General features: G+C 45.4%; 1 protein-coding gene across 2 annotated transcripts in view; it reads left to right on the top strand.

Annotated features, from left to right (window-relative positions):
* DEG7 (DegP protease 7) overlaps positions 1-24,634 on the top strand; it is a 79,053-nt gene extending 54,419 nt beyond the window's left edge. For both annotated transcript variants that reach the window (XM_086784375.1, XM_086784374.1), the window contains 3 exons: positions 23,686-23,843; positions 23,923-24,034; positions 24,299-24,634. In XM_086784375.1, coding sequence (XP_086640501.1) covers positions 23,686-23,843; positions 23,923-24,034; positions 24,299-24,466 — 438 coding nt within the window. In that variant the 3' untranslated portion in view covers positions 24,467-24,634. The remainder of the gene's footprint in view (positions 1-23,685; positions 23,844-23,922; positions 24,035-24,298) is intronic.
* The last annotated feature ends 300 nt before the right edge of the window (positions 24,635-24,934 follow it).

The raw sequence follows: 24,934 nt of genomic DNA, 5'->3' as shown, positions 1-24,934 counted from the left end.
GCTGGGTGGCTATGGTTCCGCGAGGTGATTTCAGCAGCCACAGGGATGCGTAGCTGGGAGGCTATTGCTGAGTGTGCAGAGAGGAATGCCATGCGCAAGAGAAGAGGAAGTAAACAAAGCATAGTCACAAGGGAATGGGAACGTTTTGGGGAACGGATGACTGTTTGGAACGGGAACGAAAAGCTTGAATAAAAGGGAACGGAATCGGGAACGCCACATCATTGCATAAATGTGTTTATAAATTTACTTTATATATCTGTAAATGCTTTGGAAAGAGGCATAGTAAAGAAAGAACCTCAAACCATCTCAGTAGTGGCCATGATAATGCATAGATGTGTTCTACATGATACATAGTTCACTTATATTTCTTACATGGTCTACGGTGCCATTTTGGAACGGGAACGGGAACGGCTATCTCTATGGAACGCGTTCCCCCGTTCCAAGAGCTTGGAACGACGTTCCCTTGTGACTATGAAACAAAGGACAAGAAGAGGAAGTAAACAAAAGGTTGAGAAGAGATTAGGGTTTAAAACTCTTAATTTTTGTGTTCACATTCTCCTCTAGCCCTTCTTATCCATTCACACTCTGGCCATGTCTTTTTTCCTTGTGCTATCCATGCGACACATTGTGGCCATTCCATTCCACACGTAGCGGATACTAGGAGTGTTTCATGTGCAATTTGCAATGGGGGGTCTTTTTGAGTGTGTTAGTTGGGTTTACACACTATGTTTGAGGTGTTCACATGCATTATGATGTTGGTGTACGTTTGCTGATTGCTTTGGGTTGTTCACATGCGCCTCATACTTTGAGCATTTGGATGTTCATATGGTTTCAAGGTGCAACATCATGTATGTATGCCATGCATGCGAGCTATATGCATATCATGATTATTAAATGTCTAGTTCGGATGAGGAGGCAACATTATCATGCTATTTTGATGAGCGCAAGGCTATGTACATGTGTGCATCTTTACATCTCTTTGTATGGGATCAGACAAGGAGCTATGGTGTCTACTTGGATTTCATTGGTTGATTTGGGACCCTTTGCACATACCAGCACTTTTGGGAGGAGTGGTGCGCATGCAAGTATGGATTTGATCCATATCATTCCTCCAAGGATGATGATGATGTTCGTGATGTGACTATGGATGATTATATGGGTGATGTTGATCATGATGGTCATTCATGGGATGCATTTAGTGAGTCATGGCATGACAGGTTTGGATCCTTGGAGGACACGTATCGAGCTTGCTTACACTTTTGCCGCTATCGTAGTGGTGTTTGCATGGGCCTTGATATCTTCTACGACACATCCACGACATCGATTAGCCATCGTCTCATTGGTTCTCATTCACCTAGACCGATTCATTTATTGTATTATGATGGGGATGTTAATGTTGCATTACACACACACGCACATGTTTATATTGATACACGCGCACATACACATGTTGATGTAGTTACACATGCACATGATGATGTTGCTACACATGTACATGATGTTGATGTATGTGATAGTGATGTGTGTGAGTCAGATCATGTGGGCATGATCTCGAGGGCAGATATGGCAGCGAGCATGCCTATCATCTTTCCTACACCAGAGGACAGGATATGCCAGCTCTGTCACACAGAGCCCGAGATAGGGGATCATTACATATGCCGATGCCCTATATACTATGAGATTCGGGGGAGGTTCCACTGTCTCTTCTGAGCTGGGTTCGGACCACTTTCCAGGATCATGGACTTCTCGGATCAGAGATGCCTGAGACTTTTTCTTCTAGAGCTTCGTAGACACAGGGAGTCCTTAGTGAGATCAAGATCAGCTGTACTTGCTCGAGGACCAGCATAGAGAGCTCTCACTGACTTCTTCCATACCAGCACTCCGAGGGCTGATCCACCCATCATACTTGGACCACAGGCTAGTGCAGGAGCTCAGCCGAGAAGCGTGCCCGATGCCCTTGGCCCCACGATCACCTCATCAGCTCCAGATCCAGGACATGCTCCACCACCATCGAGCTACCTTTCCACGTGACACAGCTGAGGGAGACCTCTCGGCATACGAATTAGCCCCATGCTTGATATTTTGGAGAGTGGTATACCATCTAACTCGGAGCTGATGTTGCTCTCATGTTTCTATGTTCTTAGTATTCCATGATGAGTTTCCATGGACAGTTTTGTATCACCCCAGTGAGATAGCTATGTTTATGTTTTCTTTCTGTTTTATTTTCCATTCCATGATGAGATATGCCATGGACATTATTGTATCACTTTGGTCTCATAGGCCCATTGGGTCTTTAGTAGACGCTTAATATATCTTTCTTTCTCCCTCCCTCAAGGCTCATACACACATACTCTACTCTCTCTCTCTCTCTCTCTCTCTCTCTCTCTCTTAGACTACATCAGAGGGAGATCACAGAGATACGGGCTCGACATCAGCACCATATCCAGGAGCGGCTAGCTCACTTACACTCACACCCGGAGTTCATGCTCTGAGGTATTTTTGCTTTGCCATCGCCTATGTATCACATATTACACCCCCATTATGGTACTGGTTGGAGCTAGACAGATCTGCATTGCATTCTTGTATACCCTACGCATATAGGTTGCATACTGAGCCTCTAGCAGTAGTGCTCCATCCATCACACCCCCCCACTAGCTCAGTACTTTCATACTTTATTTCATGTTCATTTTGTCCTTTTTTTTTCTGGACATCCATAAGACATTGACAGTTGTACATTGATTTGTCTCATAGGTCGAGTACGGCCTCTAGTAGACATTAATACAGCTTTCTTTCTTTCTTTCTTTCTTCTCTCTCTCTCTCTCTCTCTCTCTCTCTCTCTCATACATACATACACATGCGAGCACACCCTTAGTGACTTTTTCAGAGCAACAACGACCCCGCGCACCGTTGACAATGAGACGATTGGGCCCCCACAGCCACCTTGAGGAGTCACCCTGGATAGAGTTGGACAGCTCTGTAGAGCACGGCGTCCACAACCCGCTGGGCCGTGGCCCCAACCGAGACATTATCAGAGGATATTTACACGACGTCGTGCGGCACGACCTCTGCGCTTCAGCCTGTCTATACTGGATCGACCTATGCGAGACAACATGGGATGAGTCTATCTCAGCTGCTTCCCATATCCTACCATTTATTTAGTTTCACACTTTTATCGGATATGTCTTTTTCTGGCAGTTGTATTAGGCCACTAGTTCCTCTTTGGCCACATGTTATAGCTAGTTGTTTTTTAGTTTATGCTTTTCATTTTCTACTTGGGACATTTAGTTTCCTTGAGTTTTGGATGTATTGGTACTTTTGTCTCATAGGCCACTTTGGCCTCTTGTAGACGTTAATATATGTTTCTTTCTTTCTTTATGGCCTTCTACAAAGATGGCCTTCTACAAAGTTTCCTTGAGTTTTGGATGTATTGGTACTTTTGTCTCATAGGCCACTTTGGCCTCTTGTAGACGTTAATATATGTTTCTTTCTTTCTTTATGGCCTTCTACAAAGATGACCTCCTATGCCTGACAGAGGATGGGTTCATCATCCGTCCACGCTACATGGACATACGCCTATCCTTTGGGGTGAGATGTGCGATTGGCCAGATCCGCACCTCGTCCCACCAGCTGAGAGTGGAGACTGCTAGATATGGGCCTACGGCGGCCGCACCAGAGGACAGGATATGCCAGTTCTGTCACACAGAGCTCGAGACAGAGGACCATTACATATGCCAATGCCCTGTATACTGTGAGACTCGGGGGAGGTTGCACTGCCTCTTCCGCCGAGCTGGGTTCGGACCACTTTCCAGGATCATGGACTTCTAGGATCAGAGATGCCTGGGACTTTTTCTTCCAGAGCTCCGTAGACACAGGGAGTCCTTAGTGAGATCCAGATCAGCTGTACTTGCTTGAGGACCAGCACAGAGAGCTCTCACCGACTTCTTCCATACCAGCACTCCGAGGGCCGATCCACCCATCATACCCAGACCACAGGCTAGTGTAGGAGCTTGGCCAAGAGGTGTGACACTCGACAGAGCCACTAAGTTATGCAGAGCTCGACGCCCCAGATCCCATGGCCCTCGCCCATGGCCACGCCACCACAGGAAGATCCGGGCCATCATCTCCCATCATCGCAGGACCTTCTCGCGCTAGCTCAGTTTTACCACCTTGAGCACCATGTCACAGCGGCCCATGAGGGATGTATTAGGGTGATATGAGAGCTCTCTGCTCATGTACCTAGATCAGATTTTAAAGTTCTAGATTTTTGTTATCTTTCTTTATTACTATTTTGTACCTAGGATGATGTAGCTCATGGATATGATGTAACCTCTTGGTCTGATAGGTTATTTTGGCCTTTTGAAGACGTTAATACAACTTTCTTTTCTTTCTTTCTTTCTCTCTCAACTTTCACTATACATACATATATACATACATACATACATGCATGCATGCATACATATAAAACATACGCCTCTAACACACCTCTTACGTCTCTAAAATATAGGAGTCTTTTGAGAAGCGTACCATACTCACCTTGTGCCAAACGCCTCTTATGCCTCTAACAACCCTGGTTTCTAGTATTAGATCTGTCAGGCTATTCTTCTAGGATTTCTATTTGTGGAGATATCGTTGGTACGACCACTACTTCTAGTATTCATAGCATTCTTGGTAGCGTTTGTGTGGATAGAGTTCATGTATTTGAGCAGTCAGGGATAGTGTATGAGAGTAGTGTTGATTTCATTGAGGTGAGACATTGTATTAGGATTATGCATATTGATAGTAGATCATATGGCATAGATCTCGAGAGATTTGCATTTGATTGAGATATCTCCTTAGATTCTATATATTGTCAGAGATAGATTTATCATGGGATGTAGGGGTCACATAGGGGCATCATTGATGGAGATAGACCATGTTTATGAGGATGACCTTGGAGATGCCATAGATGATGATTTAGTAGAACCATTTACTTTTCATGTAGGAATACCTCTTCATTTTTCAGTGATGACTATGATGATTCTAATGATCATATTGTTATTTTGTATCATCATACACACATAGAGGCTTTTGCACATGGAGATGGTGCATGGTTTGGCTCATGCTCTTATACCCATTGATGCAATAGATCATGTCTTTGACTCTTCACGGATGCTACATGGGATGACGGCATTGGTTCGCTCTTATCCTCACATGATGTCAACCTTGAGATATGTTCTTTTGGTTCGCTCTTACCCTCGCATGATGCCAACCTTGAGATATTTCGCTCTTACCCTTGGATGATGCCAACCTTGAGATATGACGGCATTGGTTCACTCTTACCCTCGCATGATGCCAACCTTGAGATATGTTCTTTTGGTTCCTACGGGTGTCGACACGATCCTATCTTCTTTGGAGCTAGGACATTTACTTTTGGATGCAATATATATCATTTGGGATGCATGGTTTTTGATTATGTGGCGCATTATGTGGATTTATATGCATCGCATCCAGATTTTCACCCAAGCAGTTATTTGGGCCATGGATTTGATGTTATTTTTGGTTGTCATTTCACCTAGACGAGGAGCTTGGATACTTCCTTCTCGATCCAGTTGGTCACACATTTGGTCCATGGTTGGATGGTCGACATTCATATCTTTTCCATTTGATCCTAGAGAATACCCGACTAGCCTCTTCATTGACGGGAGTCCTATATCTTTTCCATTTAATCTCGGGGGTCATGAGATTCAAGTATTGGTATTGGTTCTCTGCGATGGTGATAGTTGGTCATGTATTTGTCTTTTTGTATATAGCCTTTGTATTTGTTTTGTGTACGACCACCCTTTGATTTCGAGGACGAAATCATTGTAGGAGGGGATGGTTTGTAATGAAGTAGATTTGGTATGCACATGCACATGGGAGATGGGGCTTAGGTACTTGGACTTAGGATCATTCACATGTATACTTTTGGGGATCTTGGCCTATATTAGGCATAGCGCTCATGGACATTGGATCCTTTTGATGATCTTTTACTCTATAGACATCTCGTCTTCTTAGAGCTTATGCCCAAGTTTTCATGGCTAATTCATGGTAGTCTTTTCATGTCTAGGTGCTACTCCCTAGGATGAGTGGGACATGTGTGTACTCCATGCTAATGAGTGCAATCCTCAAGTCCCCTTCATTATAGAGTTATTTGGATCCGTTGCCTTATAGTCTTGACACCCTTAAGCAGATCTAGATGATCCGTTGAGAGGTTAGAGAATCTGTCAATGTGGGTGGACTATGCTTGGCATATGTCCACAAAGAATTGGATGTCGTATGTGGTCTATAGTATCTCCTAATTGACTATCTTGGCCACCTTGGCCGGATCAAGTCGGATGCTCTCGGCACTGATTATGTATCCAAGGTAGTGAATCTCGAACATATAAAAGTCCGACGTCTTCTCATTGACATAGAGCTCGTTGCTTTCCAGCAACTTTAAAATTTTCTCCACATCAATGTGATTCTGCCTAGCTAAAAATACTAGTATGCCGTCCAAAAATATGAATACACACTTTAAAGTGCCTGAATATTTGCATCATCATGCGGTCGAATGTGGGTGGAACGTTCGTCAAGCCAAAAGGCATGACCACAAATTCATAGTGAGCCCATTTTGTACGGAAGGCTATCTTGGGATGTCCTTGTCAACAATTCTAATCTAGTGGTACCCATTCTTCAAATCCAGTTTTAGAACACCTTGGTCTCATTTAGCCTCTCGAGAATGTAATCTATTCGAGTGTTGATGGTTACCGCACCTCCCAAGAGAGAACTCTGAACATTCACCATTGAAAGAAGCAATAGACAACAACCATTGTTGGGTACTTACCAATGCTTCGAGCTCGCGTCCCTTGAGGTTCCCAAGCTCACTTCTGCAAGCTCCAATCCTCCAAGCTCCACCTCCACATTGTCACCGTAGAGTCGCTCACACCACAACACAAGCCCATCTCTCTCTCACTCCTCTACACATACATGCATAGAGAAGGAACATGCACTAGAGTACACTCTCACACACTAGTGAGATAGCTATGTTTATGTTTTCTTTCTGTCTTATTTTCCATTCCATGATGAGATATGCCATGGACAATATTGAATCACTTTGGTCTCATAGGTCCATTGGGTCTTTAGTAGACGTTTAATATATCTTTCTTTCTTTCTTTCTTTCTCTCTCTCATAAGACAAGGCAAGAGCTCTCATAGCACAAAGGGGGATTGTATCCTTCTATTATGAGAAAATGCCATATATACAATTGGCTCTTATTTACACTTGGGCGGCCAAAACTTACTAACTAAGGCCTTGGGTAGCCAATATCTCATAATGTACAACTTTTATAGTGTCTTTGCATGACACTTATTAATGTCCTCAAATGGAGGAGCATATTTATTAATCCAAAATGGGATTAACATCCCCGGGCCATAGTCACTAGAAACGTTTCAGGGTTTTGAGGTTTCGGGACAAAACATTTTGTCTTTCGGCTAAGAAACGTGGAGGTTTCGTAGTTTTTTCTATATAAATATAATAAAATGGTTTAAAACTTGTAGTTTGTAGAATTATTTGTAGGCCTACCTAGTGCTAGCTAGGCCCTTAAAATATGGTAAAAGCTTAGGCAATTGTGGTTACAATTGGGCAATTGGGGAGTTCTGGAATTGTGACTCGTGAGAAATTGGACAATTGTTGTGAGAATTTGGGGATTTATGAGAAATTGGGCAATTGAGAATTTAGGGAATTGGGAATATTGGGGAATTTGTGAGAAATTGGGAGAGAGAGGAGGAGGAGAAGGAGGATGAGGAGGAGAAGAAGAAGAGGTGACTGCAAATCGCGTGCACGAGAGAGAGAGAGAGAGAGAGAGAGAGAGAGAGAGAGAGAGAGAAATGAAATGAAATGTTATATTAACGTCTTCAAAAGGCCATAATGACCTATGAGACCAAAAGTTACATCATGGTGGATCTGATACAATGTCTGGATTAAAAAAAAAAAAAAAACCCAGAAAATGAAAAATAAAGATGATACTACTGGCACCTAGAAAATGAAACTGGAACTGGAAGGTACACTATGGAGGTACCCCCATCTCATAATATGTGCCGCATCGGACACTGGCGGATCTCCTCAATATCCTCTGTGGTCAGCACCCTGACTGGGTGTCTCGCATGCCTCGCAAGAATAATCCGAATCTGCCGCTGCAACCTCTGTCTATGCTGTGATGCCCTCCTCCGTAGTCGTGGGCGTCTGGACCACCCAAGCTCAATCGCACGATCAATCAGTGTACCCCTGGTGTGGGCGGTATCCATGTCCTGCTGCTGCTGTGGTCCATCTGGCGCAGTGATGGCCGGACTAAAGAAGTCTGTAATGTGCCTCTGAGTCTGGCTCTCTGTGCGCCTAAGCAGGCTATCTCTATGTCTCCGCAGCTCAAGCAAGAACAATCCCAAACACCTCTGGTCCTGGTACCCCATGACTCTGGAAAGTGGTCCAAAACCCTCTCTGAATAAACAGTGGAAACGACCACGTATCTCATAGTATGCAGTACAATGGCATATATAATGCAGCTCTGTCTCTGGCTCCCCATGGCATACTCGGCATATCCTGGCCTCAGCTGGTATACCTCTATATCGGCCAATCTCAATCTCAAGCTGGTGTGAGGATGTGCGAATCTGACCAATAGCACATCGTACTGCATGAGACAAGTGTACATCCATGTAACTGGGTCTGATCACAAAACCATCTGCTGTGAGCTGAAGAAAATGCTCTCTGTAGAAAGCCATCTTCGTGCCCAGCTCCTCAGCCGGCTGTATCCATGTCCTCCTAATGTCCAGCTGAACTAAATCCTGACGGATGAGTCTGGTAATCTCTGTCCGTGTAAGAGTGAGAGAGGGTGCCTCCAGAGAATACTGGAAGGGAGGCAATCTGTCCATGCTAAAACCATGTGCCTGGAACCAAGATGTCATCTGTCCATACCAACAAGCCGTGTCTCCCTGTAAAGCCAACTGTCGGGAGGACTCCAGGGCGAGGCGTGCATATCTGTCTCGGGGGAGATCCCACAAGCCATGTATGTAGGAGACTGATCTCGTAAGAGCCTCAATCACCAGAGGGGCAGCCGCCAGCTCTGCTCGAATAATCTCATGAGGTACCACAGCCTTGGCTCTAATAAGCCTAGCAATCATAGATACCAAAGGCCTCTCCATACCTCTCCACCCGCCTGCGCTGTGATGGCCCACTGAAGGTCCCCATATCTGCACTCCATAAAGCATAGCTGATGTCACTAGAGTGTCAAAAAGCCAGAGTTTCGTTCGAGGTTCCTGAAACTGAACCTGCGAACACATCCTCTCCAAACCACCCAGGGCTGCATGTGCTCTAGTCAATCTAGTCTCTGCTGCTCTCCTCATCGAAAACACTGGCCCACTGAATACTACCCCAAGATATGTATATGCATCTGTATACTCCACAATCTCCTGCCCATATGTAAATGTGGAAGCTGATCGCCTAACCCACTGTGGCGTGGTGTTAAACACCATAACCTTGGTTTTGCCAAGGTTGACAGACAATCCACTATCATGTGCAAACTCATGTAAAGCATCCAGATGACGCTGCATACCCTCAGGAGAGTCAGAGATCAACACAATATCATCAGCATATAACAATAGTGGAATCCATGTACCTGCTAGCTGGGCTCCTCTGTCCCCCAATCTCTCAATGTAGTCAGAAGCCTCATCCACATACATACCAAACAGTGAAGGAGATAACGGGCAACCTTGCTTCACTCCTATAGTGGAGTGAACCAAAGTAGAGACCCCCTCTGGGGTGCGTACCTGTCCTGCAACTGATCTGTATAAAGCCATAATCCCCCATATGAGCTCTGTGGGTACCCCCATCTCCTGTAATCGCCTCATCAATCTGGCTCTGGGCACTGTATCAAATGCTTTGCAGAAGTCCACAAAGCTACAATAAATCCGTCGCCCATGCGACCTGCCCTCCTCAATAATGGCCCGCAGAGTCAAGATGTGGTCAAGAGTAGAGAAACCTCTCCTGAACCCTGCCTGTCCCTCTGCTCGAATGCCAACTCTCTCTGCCCATCTACTCAACTGCTGCTCAAGAATGGATGCATACAATCGTGCTAGTGTGTGACCAATCATAATAGTGCGATAATTACCTGGCTCCATAGGGTCCCCTGACTTGAAGATAGGCACGATGGTGGACATACTCCAAGTCTCGGGTAAGCCTTCGCACATAGCACGATTGAACATCACTGCTAGAAGCTCTGCCAGCATGTCTCTCGCATGAATAAAGTGCTCAGCAACCAATCCATCGTGATCATATGCTCTCCCAGTCTTCATCCTATCAATGGCCTTCCTTACCATCTCTGCGGTAAAGAAAGTACATGTCTGTGGGCATGGTGCTGGCGGGTCAGGAAAAGGTGTCTGTCCAGGAACTGTATATAGAGATGCTGCATAACTACCCCAGACCTCTGTAGAAGTGATGGCCAAAGCAGGGGAGGACTCATGAAACAGACGCCAAGCCTCCCTCGAATCCTGGCTCAAGAACAGCTGGTATAATTCCTGCTCTAGCTGAGCAAGGAAGGCCCGCTTCTTCCTTCGCACAAGGCGTCGGAAGGCAATACGTGACTGTTGGTGAGTAGTGACTCCCAAAGCAACCTCCCGCTGCAGTCGGGCTCTGGTCTCTCTGCACTCCTCATCATACCAACTGTTCTGGGGCATACATCTAGAACGCTGTCTCTGTCCAGGCTGAGTATGTGGATATGCCTCTCTCGCTGCATCATGTAAAGTCTCTGTCAGTATATGGGTCAACTCCTCCAAAGGTCTCCCTGGCTCCTCTGTGTACAGACGTCTATAAATCCCATCTGTGTAGACAGCATCAGTCTCTGAGGTAAAAGTATATCGAGTGTGATCTGCCCCTCGTGTGCTCTGAGCTGTGGTAAAGTGAAAAGAGATAGTCAATGTCAACAATGCATGATCCACTACTACCCCAATGGGCCGAGATCCAACTGTGAAGTCCTCAATGCATGAAACAAAGCTGGGCATAGCCATAACATAATCCACTGTGCTAGCACCATGTCTATGTGGAAAGCAAGTAAATCCAGCTGCTGACGGAAACCTCTGCAAGCCATTAAGTATGGCCAACCCATGTGCAGTCCCCATATCTACCAAATATCTCCCATACTCTGTGCACTCCACATCCTGTGAGCGTCTGTCTAATCCCATATCCAGAGTGTCCAGCTCTCTCAGCATCTCCTCCGAGGTATCATAAAAGGCTGTCTGGCGGTTGCCCGTCCGGGCATTAAAGTCCCCTAACAGGATGATGTCTCCATCCCTAGAGAACTCCCATATGTCATCATCTAGCACAGAGAAAGGAGACTGCCCTCTAGGTGCTGCATATGTCGATGTACTAGGAGCAAAATAGCATATGGCAATATACAGGAATCTGCCTGTGTCGGCCCTCAGTCTCACCCACATATATCTGGCCTGATCATCTCTCCGAACTATGTGTAGAAGCGGTTGCAGCTCCTCCCTGAAAAGAACTGCCACCCCTCCTGATCCTCTACTACTGTGTACCGATCTCGTCCCTACTCTGCAAGCTGTCTCCCATCTGTATCCTGTCACCTGTGGCATCATCTGACCAGGGGCCTGGTGAGTCTCCGAGTAGAAGACTATATCTCTATCTCTAAAGCTGTCCTCAAAGGCACCTACATCAAGTCTGAGAGATCCATTGCAGTTCCAGGCTGCCAGCTTTAATTTGGTCCCATAGGTCTCGCACCGTCATGTAGAGCGTCGCTCCACGATGACCACCCTCCCTTCTCTATAAAATGCTATCTTACCCTTTTCTCTTGCTGCTCTAATCTCTGGCATGACTTCCTTCATATGTGCAAGCTGTGAAAGAGTAAGATCATCACCAAGAAAAATGCCTGTATTCTTTAAAGTGGGTCGTCTCTTCAAGAACTCCTTCTTCGCCTCAATAGAAGGGAAGCGAAGTATGAGAGCTCTTTCCTTTGATGTTTCCCCGTTGCCTCCGCTTTTTTTGCCCACTCTCCAGGCTTTTGCGTGTGTCGGACTGTCAATCCCCATCAACACCATAAGCTCTTTCACCTCCTCTTCAACTTTATCCCCGTCTTTAAGGCCGGTAATCCTCACATGCAAAGCACGTGTACGTCTTCGTTGTTCCTCTTCCAAAGTCATGTTAATGATTGTAGGTGTAGGGGTTGTTATCTCCTTACCTTTACCCTTCTTGGCGATCTCTATCCACTTCTCCGCTTCATCCATCTTCTTTTGCGTCTTGGTGATGACTTCCACCCATGAGGAAGTCTTTGCTTCCTGTTGCTTCTCTTCTTCCTTAATTGCCCGTACTTGTTCCTTGATAACCTTGAGCTCTTCTATCATGGATGGCTGAATTTCACCTTCTTCAAGTCTACCATTTGCCTTGGCCTCTGCAAGCTCGCTCTGAAGAGCTGAAATTACGCCTTTGAGCGTGTTGACTTCCCCGTGAAGGTCTTTGACTTCCGCTATGAGGTCCTCCTTCTCCTCTTTCCACCGCTTACCCTCATTGAATACCATTTGGAGAAAGTTTGCTTTCTCCTTCCACCATCCCTCCATCTCTGCCTTCCATTCCTTCATTTCCTTTTCCACATTTGTTATCCTCTTGTTTGTGACCATAAAGGTCGCCTTCGTCGGGTTGCGCAAGGGGGAAGCCATGGAAGAAGTGAGAGAGAGAGAGTTATGCTGCTGCCTTGGGGGCCTGAGCAAGGGTCGGTGGGAAAAGGGATACATAGACTGGCCATTGCCAGCAGACCTGTGCGGCGTACAGCGAACAGGGCAGCTGGCGGGGGAAGCGAGCAGGGTGGCGGCGGTGAGCAGGGCAGGAGGCGGAAGCGAGCTGGGTGGCGGCGGCGAGCAGGGGAGGCGGCAGACAGGGAAGGGCGGCGGAAGCGAGCAGGGCGAGCAGGGCAAGCGGCGAGAGAGAGAGAGAGAGAGGATGTTTGGGTTGCAAGTCGCGCGCGGAGAGAGAGGGAGAGTCCAGCCGCGTTTCGGGGTTTCGGAGTTTCTCAGCCCAGAAACGCGTTTCTATGTGACTATGCATCCCCCCCTACCTGATGTAGGTTCTGTCCTCAGAACCTGTTACCTAGGCCGAAAGACTTGGTCACCGAACTTATGTTTGTAAAATTTACGGCGTGACTAAAGCTTTTTCAAGGTTCTTCGTTGAAAGGCGGAGTGAGAGGTCCAGAACCATGTGTCGACCATATCTTCAAAGGTGATATGCATGTAGCGTGGAAGACACCTTAGGCGATGATAATATAACATCATGTCTCGTTTATTGGCGCTATGTTCATGTCGAAAAGGAGTTGCTCCGCACCAAAGTTGTCATACTGCTCCTTTGATTGATCGAGAAGCACCACGGTCAACTTAAAAAACTTGACTATTGCTACGATAGCTGGATCTGGAATACGATGCCACGCTCGTATCCATGCCAGCATTTGTTGTCTTTGTTGTGCTACATTTAAAAATGTTGTCGGAAAAAATTGTGGGAAATTGTAGCACACATGTGAATCCCGTTGCTTTGCATCATGGAATTGCAGTGGGGTGAACCTCCGCTTAATTGGCATGTACAATGGATCAACCCCTAGGTTTGGTGGTAAAACACTGATACTGTTGGCTGTACTTTGGAATGATCAAGTACTCTTTCTGCCACTCAGGTTGTATGCTAAAATCTTCAAGTCGAGGGTTGGTATCATCTGTTACAATGGCGGTATAACCCCCTCTTGTGTGTACGGGATTTGCTTTTCCTCACATGCGGAAACAGTAGCCGATCATAAATGTGATAATCTTGATTTTGAGCAGATATGCTAAGTCAGGGTTAGCCAGCTTTGTATGTTTTGCTACATTGGCCCATAAGGTTCCTTTTCCTGCCACTGGCAATAACTCTTCTAATTCAAGCATTGGTGCTCGGAGAGGATATGACACATATGGTTGCCGTGTAGATGAAACTATTGAATAGACATCTGGCATGATTCTCGTGTTTGGGTCAAAAGGTGTGATTTGTAGCAACACCTTGAACATTAGTTTTGGTTTTAGTAATGGATTGTCTGTCCTGATAAGCCCTTCATATTCTACACATGACAAGAACTCAAGAATATTGCTGTCAGTAAACGGCTGAATGTCATCTCTTAGTTGAATGTGACGTATCTCTTGAAGCGACAATTTCTAACAACTCTTCACTTCCAGTTAAACCTTATCCATTTCATTCTCATCACAATGCACTTTTTGACTGCAAAGGCAATCATGAATCTTGCATAGTGGGAGCTGAAGCTCAAAGAGGATGGAAGAAACAATGGTGTTCTCCGGCAATGGCGCCAAAAATGTTTATGGCTACCGCACCTCCCAAGAGAGAACTCTAAACATTCACCATTGAAAGAAGCAATAGACAACAACCATCGTTGGGTACTTACCAATGTTTCAGGCTCACGTCCCTTGAGGTCCCCAAGCTCACTTTCGGAAGCTCCAATCCTCAAAGCTCCACCTCCACGCTGTCACCGTAGAGTCGCTCGCACCACAACACAAGGCAATCTCTCTCTCACTCCTCTACACATATATGCATAGAGAAGGAACATGCACTAGAGTACACTCTCACACACTCTCTCTCTCTCTCTCTCTCTCTCACACACACAAACACACACACACACAAGACAAGGCAAGAGCTCTCATAGCACAAAGGGGGATTGTATCCTTCTACTATGAGAAAATGCCTTATATATAATTGGCACTTATTCACACTTGGGCGGCCAAAACTTACTAAGGCCTTGGGTGGCCAATATCTCATAATGTACAACTTTTATAGTGCCTTTGTATGACACTTATTAATGTCCTCAAATGGAGAAGCATATTTGTTAATTCAAAATGGGATTAACATCGAGGCATCGAGAACTTACTGTTGATAGTCAGCTTATTGAGTGCATGATAATTGACACACAATCGGGAAGACTCATCTTTTTTAGGATCGGGTCTGCAAATGGCAATACACTAGGGCGTATGAAGCCAGATTGCAATAGTTCTTGAAGTTGGTGTTCCAACTCCGATTCCATTACCTTGGACAGGCGGTATGGAAACTTGCTCGGGGATCCGAGCTTGGGAGGTCTATCTTGTGGTCCTTTGGTCTAGACGGGGGGAGCTGGGGAGGGAGATTGTTCCGAAGAAAAAACTTTTGGAACTTTTCATGGAGAGCTTGGTACTTCTCTGAAGCACAGGCTACCGTTTGGGCAATCTAGATAGAAATCATTGCATATTGTGCGCCTTTTCTGATTTCTCGTTTAGCCTGCAAGTGGCTTATGAGAGGAAAGTTCGGGATTCTTGGCTCACACTTAATGGTCAATGGGGCTTTGGACACATTCCGGGTAATTTGAAAAGTGTGCCTGTCCCAATCAATATCTGGTTGGAACTTGTGAAACCATTGAATTTCCAAAATTATGTTTTCTCCTACAAGAGGGGCAACCATAAAGTCTCGCATAAACTCTATGCCCTGAATCACTAGCTTGGTACCTTGAGCTTTAAACTTGATGCTCGTCGTTATGCTTGTGCTAAAATCCTTAACCTTCTTCTCTACTGAAATAAGGAGGAACCGGGCCTGCCAAGCAGCTTGTTCTGTGACCACATCCTCCGTGTTGCCGTTGTTAAACAAGACGATGACTTTCTGGCCACCTATGTAGCCAAAGGTCTTGAGCAATTCGTTGCGCTTAGTACTCCTAGTCTTGGGCGCCCTTCTGCTTATCTTCGAGCTTGTGGCTAACGATTGTACTAACCAAAGAATTGGGATTTGAAGAACTAGGGATGGCCGCTAGGATCTGTGGAAGAGCGGGGCTCACCGTGGAAGTTGTGGAGGCTGGGGTGGTAGTCTTTTTGGACAATCCTTAGAAGTGTGTCCTTTTGTGTAACAAAAGAAGCACCTACCCTCCTCCTTGTACTGAGTTGTCTCTTGTGTACTCAGTTTCCTACCAGTCTTGCTTGCTTGAGCTTTTTGGTATGGAGTAAGCTTGGGCGTGTTAGTCGAGTTCTTGGAACTAGAGGCTCCTGTGCTCTGCCTTGGGAAAGACCTCGTTTGGTTTTGGCCTTTTTTCCCCGAGGCGGGTGCCTTAGGAGTGGAAGGTTCGGATGTCTTGGACTTTTCGCCATTGTACTTCATTTCAGCACTGCGCAAGCGAGAGTGCATCCTCAAAAGTGGCTGGCCGAAACATACACACTTCCCACTAGATTTGCGTGTCAAGGCCATAAAAGAACTACCCTTGGCAGATATGCCTAATTGCAAACACAAGTTTAAAATTTTATTGGCAAGCTGTAGGATTGGTTGCGCGTTTTGATGTGCCCCCTTGAACTCGCTTGGTGTGGGCATGAGTCCATTGGGTCCACCATGGAATGGCCTCACCTTCCAAATACCAACTAGCCAAGATCACTCTATCAGTATCATTCTTTCTAACTGTACTTACTGAAGTTCATCCTCTCGGGAGGATGACTCGAGGAAGCCGCTGGTGTCACTCTTGCGTCTAGAGCTGCAAGAAATCTTTCATGCTCCACATGTCGCTTGGCGTGTCTTCTTGTGCAGCAGCACAAGATGCTAATGCACGGTCTTCCATCATCCAATCTCTAGTGCTTGTATCTGCAACTCGAGGTCGAACTCGACTGCGATCATAACCCCTCAAAAGGATTATCTGGTAGAGGATCTGCTATCGGGATGTGGGAAAGAGAAGGAGAGAGGAGAAGACGGAGAAAAAGGGTTTGGAAAACGGGCTCTTTCTTCTAGGGTCAAGATTTGGGTCTTTTGCTTGTTCAATTTGGTGCTCTTGTCATGAAATTCCTCATTGCTTTTGCTTTCTACTGTTCATGTGTGGCATATGGAGCCTGACATGCAATACATGTATGGCTTATGGAGCCTGACATGGTGTGTTTGTATGGCATATGGAGCTTGACATGACAATACATGTATGGCTCATGGAGCCTGACATGATGTGATTTCCTGAGACTAGCTATCCTAGTGGTTATCTGTATTTATGTTTTGGACAAATGCTAGAGAAAAAGAAGGGCAACATACACAACATCTTAAAGAAGCTCATGCAACGTCCGGAAGGATCATGAAGCCTTGAACACTTTACTTCATACAACTAAGGGCATATGGGTGTTTCTTCCAGTCTAGTTGCACTCATGTGTGTGCATGACTTTGATTATATATTTGGATGACTTGTCTTGTTTGCCTGGACAATGCCTGAGATTGCTGCTTGTGTTGTCCATGGGGCCGGAGACACTTGGGCACCTTGTGGGGACCCGTATATGCACACCTGTTTGGGACTGACGGGTGGTCTACATGTGTTATACAGGTGGTAAGTATCCCTAAAAGCCCAATTTACAGCTTTACGATTTTACATACTAATATTTATTGGTGCAAGTCCACACTCACTTATAAGTGACCGGACAACTTATAAGTTGTACACATTGGGCATGACTATTTTAATACACACGGCGGCCAAAAGATGGGCACTGGACATGATTTGGGCAATCTGCTCGTTGGCGCCCCATCCTGGACCTAAAAAAGCACATGCCTGAGTTATTATTGGTGGGCAAGCTCTATTACTGGAGAGAAATCGAATTTTGGAGGATGCGCATGTTTTTCTGTTGCATGGAGAGCTGGTTGACCAGATCTGGAGCTTTCTACTACCATCCACCACGACGGATACCAACCAAGTGGAAGGAGGGAGCTGGTCGACTACTTCCATAAGCGCTTCTGGTGCTGGCCGGGTGGTAACAGCCTTAAAAAAGCTGCTTGTCGAGGCATTTGGAGCACCAGAAAGCTGGTCGATTTGTGAGGGAGACTTCCTCTGCTGATCGGTTACCTTCTGGCCTGTAAACCTCTGCTGGTCGACTCTTCCTGGGGCTACTGAGAGCTGGTCGACTGCTGAAAACAGCCCCTCAAGGATGGTCGATTTGCTTTGTGAGGCAGACAGGTGGAAGATGGAGTTATAGGGCTGTCCCGGGCTGATGTGGGAATGCTGTGGATTGTCCATGGCTCTCTTGCATTTGCTCTAAGCTGGGAAAGCTCTCTTGTTTTGAGGACGAACATCAAATTCAGCATATGTTTTGCTTTTGTTTTCATTTTGTACTGGAAGAATCATGTGCTAGCCAATGGAGAATCCTTGGGCACCCGCAAGGTTGTATCTGAAGCAGACTCCTTTTTGGTAATCTAACCATAAAAGAGAGAGGAGGGGGGGGGGGTGCGGTTCAGCCCATCTTCTGGTCCCTAGTGTGGTGTACTCTGCAGAGTTGTTTATTTCTCTCTTATCTGGCATGTGCATGTGTTCGACCAGTTTTCATGATTGATAAGATTTCCGTGTTACAGCTGCCCTTCCGTTACAACTCTAGTCTGCGATTGCTCTCATCATCATCTGGAACATGTCGTGCACACTCATGTCGGCCGCCCTCGAAGGATTGCCTGGTGCTCCTTGTTCCGAAGTTCTTTGTTCTCTCTTCGTCGAAGCTGGCCATAGCGGGAATATGCACTTCCTTTTTAGAACACAATTTAACCATCCACTATGCGTGTGTGAGACTTTCTGGAGACTAAAAACCAACCGTCCTTCTAGGGACAAGAGTCACACCGAAAGGAGAAACCAACCCCACAAGCAAGATTTTTTTTTTCTGGTTTTCTAGTTGAATCTTCACACTTGAAGGCTCTGTAACATGCAGAAGCTATGGGAGTCTTCTTTCGGCCCTAACACCATCCTAGAACAACCTGATGCATAAGGGAAGCAAGAGAGATGGAGAGAAGAGAGAGAGATAGCTAAGTTGAAGCAAGAGAGATGGAGAGAAGAGAGAGAGATAGCTAAGTTATAGTATATTCTGTAGTACAGAAAAGGTGTACAAAATCATGGCTAGCCTTTGGCTGCCCCATCAAAAGGTGGAAACACACTAAGTCTATGAATCAGTCCATGGAGGATTGAATGAGTCAAGCAATGAGCAAGCAGTGCCTTATATAGGCCTTGGGAATCCCAATGGACTGGCCGACCTGCTGTCGGCCAGGTCCTGGACAAGTCCATGTCCATTTGTTACAACTGACAGGTCATAAACCCCTTCATGCGTTGGCGATAGCCTTCTAAATCCTCCACTAGGCTTCCCTACCCACACAAGCAATACATGCTCCTGAATCTGGTCCAAAACCTTGTCGTTATCTTTTGCCTTTCAAGGATCAGCCCTGGGATCAGCATGCACATGTGCATGCACATGACATCCCCCTCTGCTAAACTTGATGACGGGATTCTAAATTCTATTCGATTGTCATCATCCCATTGTCTATTCCTCGACTCCAAAACATGTCATCCTTCCCTTCACTGAAAACCCTGTTTGGTCTCCAAATCGAACTCCAAATTTGCGGAAGATCCATGCTGTCCCCTTTCCCTTCAGGCCCTGCTCTTGAACACTTTCTCTGGTCTCCTTTTTGTGAGTATTGAGACTGGCACTCTCACTCCACCTGCTTCCTTGGAGAATTGATGCCAAAAAGCGTTTCCTGGTATGTCCCCAAGTGGCACCTGACTCATAGGGCTGCCATTCCCTTTGGGTCTTGTGGAACACCACCAACTAACCTCCCGGGAACTTCTTCCATGTCTTGTGTTCCTTTCCTTGGACGGTGCTCCTTTATTTGGGACTAAATCAGTGTTTAGTCTTGCTGAGCTTGATGCTCTGTGATACCAATGTGACATGCGAAAGCTCGGTGGAAGAATCGGTAACATCAATGTTTAGAAATCAGCAATCGTTCGTGACGAAGATAACATACAAGAGAGAGAGAGAGAGAGAGAGAGAGAGAGAGAGAGAGAGAGTTCTATTAGACGTCTTCAAAAGACCCAGTGGGTCTATGAGACCAAAAGTGATACAATAGTGTCCATGTAATCTCATCATGGTACAAAAGAAAACAAAGACTAGAGCTATGAGCTGAGAATGTCAAATCCGAGCCATATGATACAAAGTGGGACCATCATCATACAACCTATGGAGCTAACCCCCGGGGGAGGGGGCCATCAAGGATATCAAGCATGGGGTTAGCTTGTAGAAGGCTTTGTAGATCCGCTGGGTGTGGGAAGTGGCTCCAAGATCTCCTCAAGCTGGGGCTGATATTTGTGTTGTTAGTGAGGTCCAGGGAGTTAGGGGCGTTGGGCTCGCTGTAGTGCCGCGGCGTGGTCTAGAGAGAGAGAGAGAGAGAGAGAGGGAGGGAGAGTCGGACATAGTATTGGGTCCCGAATACCCTATGTAGGCCCCCCACCATGAATGGTGTATTTGCTTTATTAGAATGATGCAAATTCTGCAAATAAAAATCTGGTTCTTGACCACCACTCTTAACCTTCGCGGTCTTGGCCCTTGGAATTCAGCAACCCTTTGTGAATTATGAGATGCTTGAATGGATATATTCTTAAACTATTTATAGCTCTAGAATATGCTGGTCGGTTTGCTTTACAGGGTTCAACCTGCTGCAGAAAACCCCACAACTTGGTCCCATGCAATAAATGCCTTTTGTATCCAGTGTTTTCACACTGGGCCTTGTCGGCCGCTCTAGGTTTGCTGTCCATGCCTGCGCCTGGCCGCTGGGCAGCCCGTAGGCCGTGGCCGACTGGCTGCTGGCAGCCTCTAAGCCTGGCCGCCTGGCTGGGCAGGGCCATGGAGCCTGTCAGCTGTTTGGCCAAGCCCCTTGTGCTGGCCGACAGCCTGCCCAGCCCTTCATTGGGCTGGTGGGCAAAGCCATGGGCCTCCTTACGCCGCTTGGGTGGCACAACCACTTGCCCATTCAAGGGATACCATCCCTTTTATGGGGTCGCCCTAAGGGCTGGCTCCCTTCTACATGCAACCTACATGCTTTGTAGAGATGCGTGGCATCTGGTTGAACCAAACACTCACATCATTCCAGAGGGAGACTCACAGTACAGACTGGCATTGCTCCGTGTAGGACAATGCACACTTGACCTTGGACGCTTAGAGTGTAACCCTGGCTGACTCGTCCCGAACTCGGACTGGGCTCACATGGGACCTGTTTCCACTCCAGGTCTTGCATCTTTTGTTCAGATATGTCCACGTGGCATCCAAGTGCGGGATGCACGTGACACTTTGACTCTTGCCTTGTGGTTACTTTCTAGATTTTATCCACTCTCTTTTACAAGAGTGTGCACATGTCTTTATGCTTTTGTACTTGGATAAGGCTCGTTCTCCAACACTTCCCCTCAAGCGTTATTTTAGTACACACTTCGTTTGGATTAATCTATACTTACGACATAGTTTCACTAGAAGTTGTGTATGGTTCTGTTCTTGGGATAGAGTTGATGGTAGTCAAGTCATTTTCTTTGTAGTAGACCTTTTAAAGGTCCATGAGTCTTCATACTCTGGTCTTCTTTGGAGGTTTCTTCTTCTTCTTGTGTGACATTGGCTTGTTCTTTCTTGTGAAAGCAATCCTTCTCATTGTGGTTGTTTTTCCCACAATATTTGCAAGGCTTCTTGGGATAGAAGTGCTTTCTTGCATGATTGTTTTTACTAGAAATGGAACACTTTTTACCTTTGAAGTTGTTCTTTGTGAAGGAGTTGTCTCCCTCCGTTGCTTTATTGTTGATCTTTCTTTCTTCTTCCTTGAAGGAGGTCATGACACCTTCCAAGGTAAGGTTTGGCAGGTTCTGCAGTGGTGATGAGGTTCCCATAAAGCTCTTCAGGTAAAGGCTTTATGAGCAGTGGTAGGGTTACATCTTCTTCCACATTAGCTTTGAGATCTCCAAGCTGGTTCAATAAGGACTTCATTCCGTTCGCATGAGCATTAAAGCTCTTGTGTGCACTGTGGTTGCATTACAAGACCATAGAGGTCTATCTGCAAAGAAACTTTAGAGTTCCTTGCTTGAGCCCCAAAAAGCTTGTCGAGCTTTTCATATGCTTCTTTAGAGATTGAGAGATGTGCAACATGGTGTATAAAATTATGAGAGTCCAGGGCTACGAATCCAAAGGATCTTGGATCTCTCAATTTCATGCAGTCTGATTTGCATCTTTATTCTCGTGCATATCTTTTCTTCCCTTTCAATGAATGGCTTTTCCTCATAAGACTAAACTTAGGCTTAGTCTGCAAGGTGTGGAAGTTTTTCCCATTGAATGTTTCAATGAGCATGTGGGTGGCCATGATATGCTATGAATTTGGCAAGGTTTTATCAGAGTATTGTCTAATCCCTTACAAATAATGCCCAGGGAAAAATTAGAGCCTCCAGAAATTAGGGTATCCAAATATGGGGTTTTGATCAATAATGCCTTAGGATGCTATAGCAACACCTTCATGCTAGATTTACACCCTCAACTGTGAAAATTAACAAAGTATGTAAGACTAAAGACTAAGCAAGATTTGTAGACAGTTGGTGTTGAATGATGTGGCACATTCAGGAGTGCTGGATGACAATGGTGGCCAGCTATGATGATGAATTGCTCAAAACGGTGCAGTTAGCGATGGTGGTGCTGATATCAGGTAGGTGGTGGTGGTGCTGTTGGTCAGTGTAGGCAGATGGTACATGTGCTGCTGGCAGGACATGAAGATTGTGGAAGAGTGGGCAGCTGAATGTTGATCAAGTGCAGCAGCTGCAGTTGACTTTGATAGTGATGGGCGGTGACCATCAGGAGAGAAAGGTAGGGCAGAGATGTAGAAATCATAAACTTACAGAAACCCTAGCTCTGATACCAAATGTTCGAAACAATGAAGTGGAGGCTACGGTGGAGGATCATAGAGAAACATGGCTATGGCTATAGCATGTATATATATATATATATATATATATATATATATATATATATATAGGATCATAGAGAAACATGGCTATGGCTATAGCATATATATATATATATAGAGAGAGAGAGAGAGAGAGAGAGAGAGAGAGAGAGAGATATTAACGTCTACGAGAGGCCAAAGTCGGCCTATGAGACAAAAAATAATACAACTGTGTTCTTCCGGTCATCGGAAGAAAAGAAACAAAAGAAAAGAGAGAGAGAGAGAGAGAGAGAGAGAGAGAGAGCGTCTACTAAAGACCAAAGACCCAACGGGCCTATGAGACCAAAGGGATATAAAATAATGTCCATGTAATATCTCATTATGGAATGGAAAATAAAACAGAAACAAAACATAAACGTAGTCATCTCACTGGGGTGATACAAAACTATCCATGGAAACTCATCATGGAATACTGCACCCAACCATAGGTTCGCGTCCGCAAACCTCCTCCAAGCTAGGGGCTAAGGTTCCACTCCCACTAGTCCATGCGAGTCAGCCCTGGTGTTCCACACCACCTGCACTTGACCACAATGAATCAATAATAACCCAAGACTCACTTATATAGTGCTTATTGTTGCTATATATAACAATCCAGTCATGAATAAACAATAACCTCGGATTTATTAAATCTGAACCTCAGCCACCTGAATCCTCTTGCTTTTCCTAATCTTAGGGCTCCCCTAACCTTGCTAGATTAGTCCTCAACCCGAAGGGTTTTTTCTAGGTACATAATAGTTAGGGTAAGTCTCCGGTTGCTAGCCGTTAGTTTTTAGTTGGATTCTATCTTGTTCAGATGTCTTCATGTTGTGATTTTGTTGGGGTATATGTGGTCTACTTATGGGGTTACAACACTTCATATGGTTGTAGGGGATGGAAGTGGAGGTTCTTGTGGGAACGGATGTAAGAAATGGATTTGGTACAACGAGAATGGTGAACTGGTCTGGAAGTATTATTCAAGACTCCCATCCAGCTGTGCGTGCAATGGGATTTCTACCTGAAGAAGGTCATGGAGTTTATATTGCCAGGTTGGAGCCCAGCTGGAACCTTGAATTGTCAAGTATGTATGGTACAAAATGAATTTATCGACATGTTTCTGCTTTTTAGGTGGTGCCATGGGAGCCCTGCTCACAGATATGGCCTATATGCTTTACAATGGATTGTTGAAATCAACGGGAAACGTACCCCTGATTTGGACTCGTTTGTGGAAGTAACAAAGGTGCGATATTTGCTCTCCAGCAGATGTTAATAAACCTGTGTGTGTGTGTGTGTGTGTGTGTCTCTCTCTCTCGTTTCCATTTTATTTAATCTTTGTTACAATAGATCCAGGGAAAGCATGAGCGTTTGAATAAGAACTGTGTTAAGCTTGTTTTAAGGGCAGAAGGACGGGGATTGTTCTTTGAAAGAAATTTGGTCTTGCATCTTCTTTATATTGTAATCTGGTCTTCAAATTCGCTGAGGCTTATTTATGTGAACGGAACAGGAATTGGAGCATGGAACATTTGTTCGGGTGAAAACAGTGTATTTGAATGGCAAGCCTCGTGTACTTACATTGAAGCAGGACTTGCATTATTGGCCTACTTGGGAACTGTGCTTTGATCTGGAAACAGTGACGTGGCGACGGAAAGTCATCAAAGCATACAATCACTGACCTGACAGCTTCACAGAATGGTTAATGGTTAGCTTTGCATATAATTCTCTTTCATTAAAGAGTATTGGGTTATTGCCATTGTATAACCCATTTAGCAGATCAATTATTATTTTAAAATCATAAGCCCTATGTTCTAAGTTGTTCAATAATAATTTCTTTTTTCTGCAAGTTGCAGTATGTGTCAATTTTCTTCCAAGCAACATGAGATGTCCCAAACTCTGATGATTTGTGACACTTGGTTGTGCATGTGGCTGGTCATGATTAATGTACAAGACGGGGAAATGATCGCTCAGGGTAGGGTCTTAATCAAAATTATCATCACTTCTTGTGAGAGCATAAGGGATTGGTGGGCTTTGAAGACGTGGAGAAAGCAGGCAGTGACAAAAGCCCTACTGGAAGGGTGCACAATGTTTTGGAAATGGGATTGAAGCAGGTGTTTGCACTAGTGGGAGAGATTGGAAAAACAAA

Source organism: Cibotium barometz, chromosome 47 (genome assembly GCF_041138505.1).
Source record: "Cibotium barometz isolate CiBa-2024 chromosome 47, ASM4113850v1, whole genome shotgun sequence".
Taxonomy (NCBI): Eukaryota; Viridiplantae; Streptophyta; class Polypodiopsida; order Cyatheales; family Cibotiaceae; genus Cibotium; species Cibotium barometz.
This window is presented reverse-complemented; position numbering and strand designations above follow the sequence as displayed.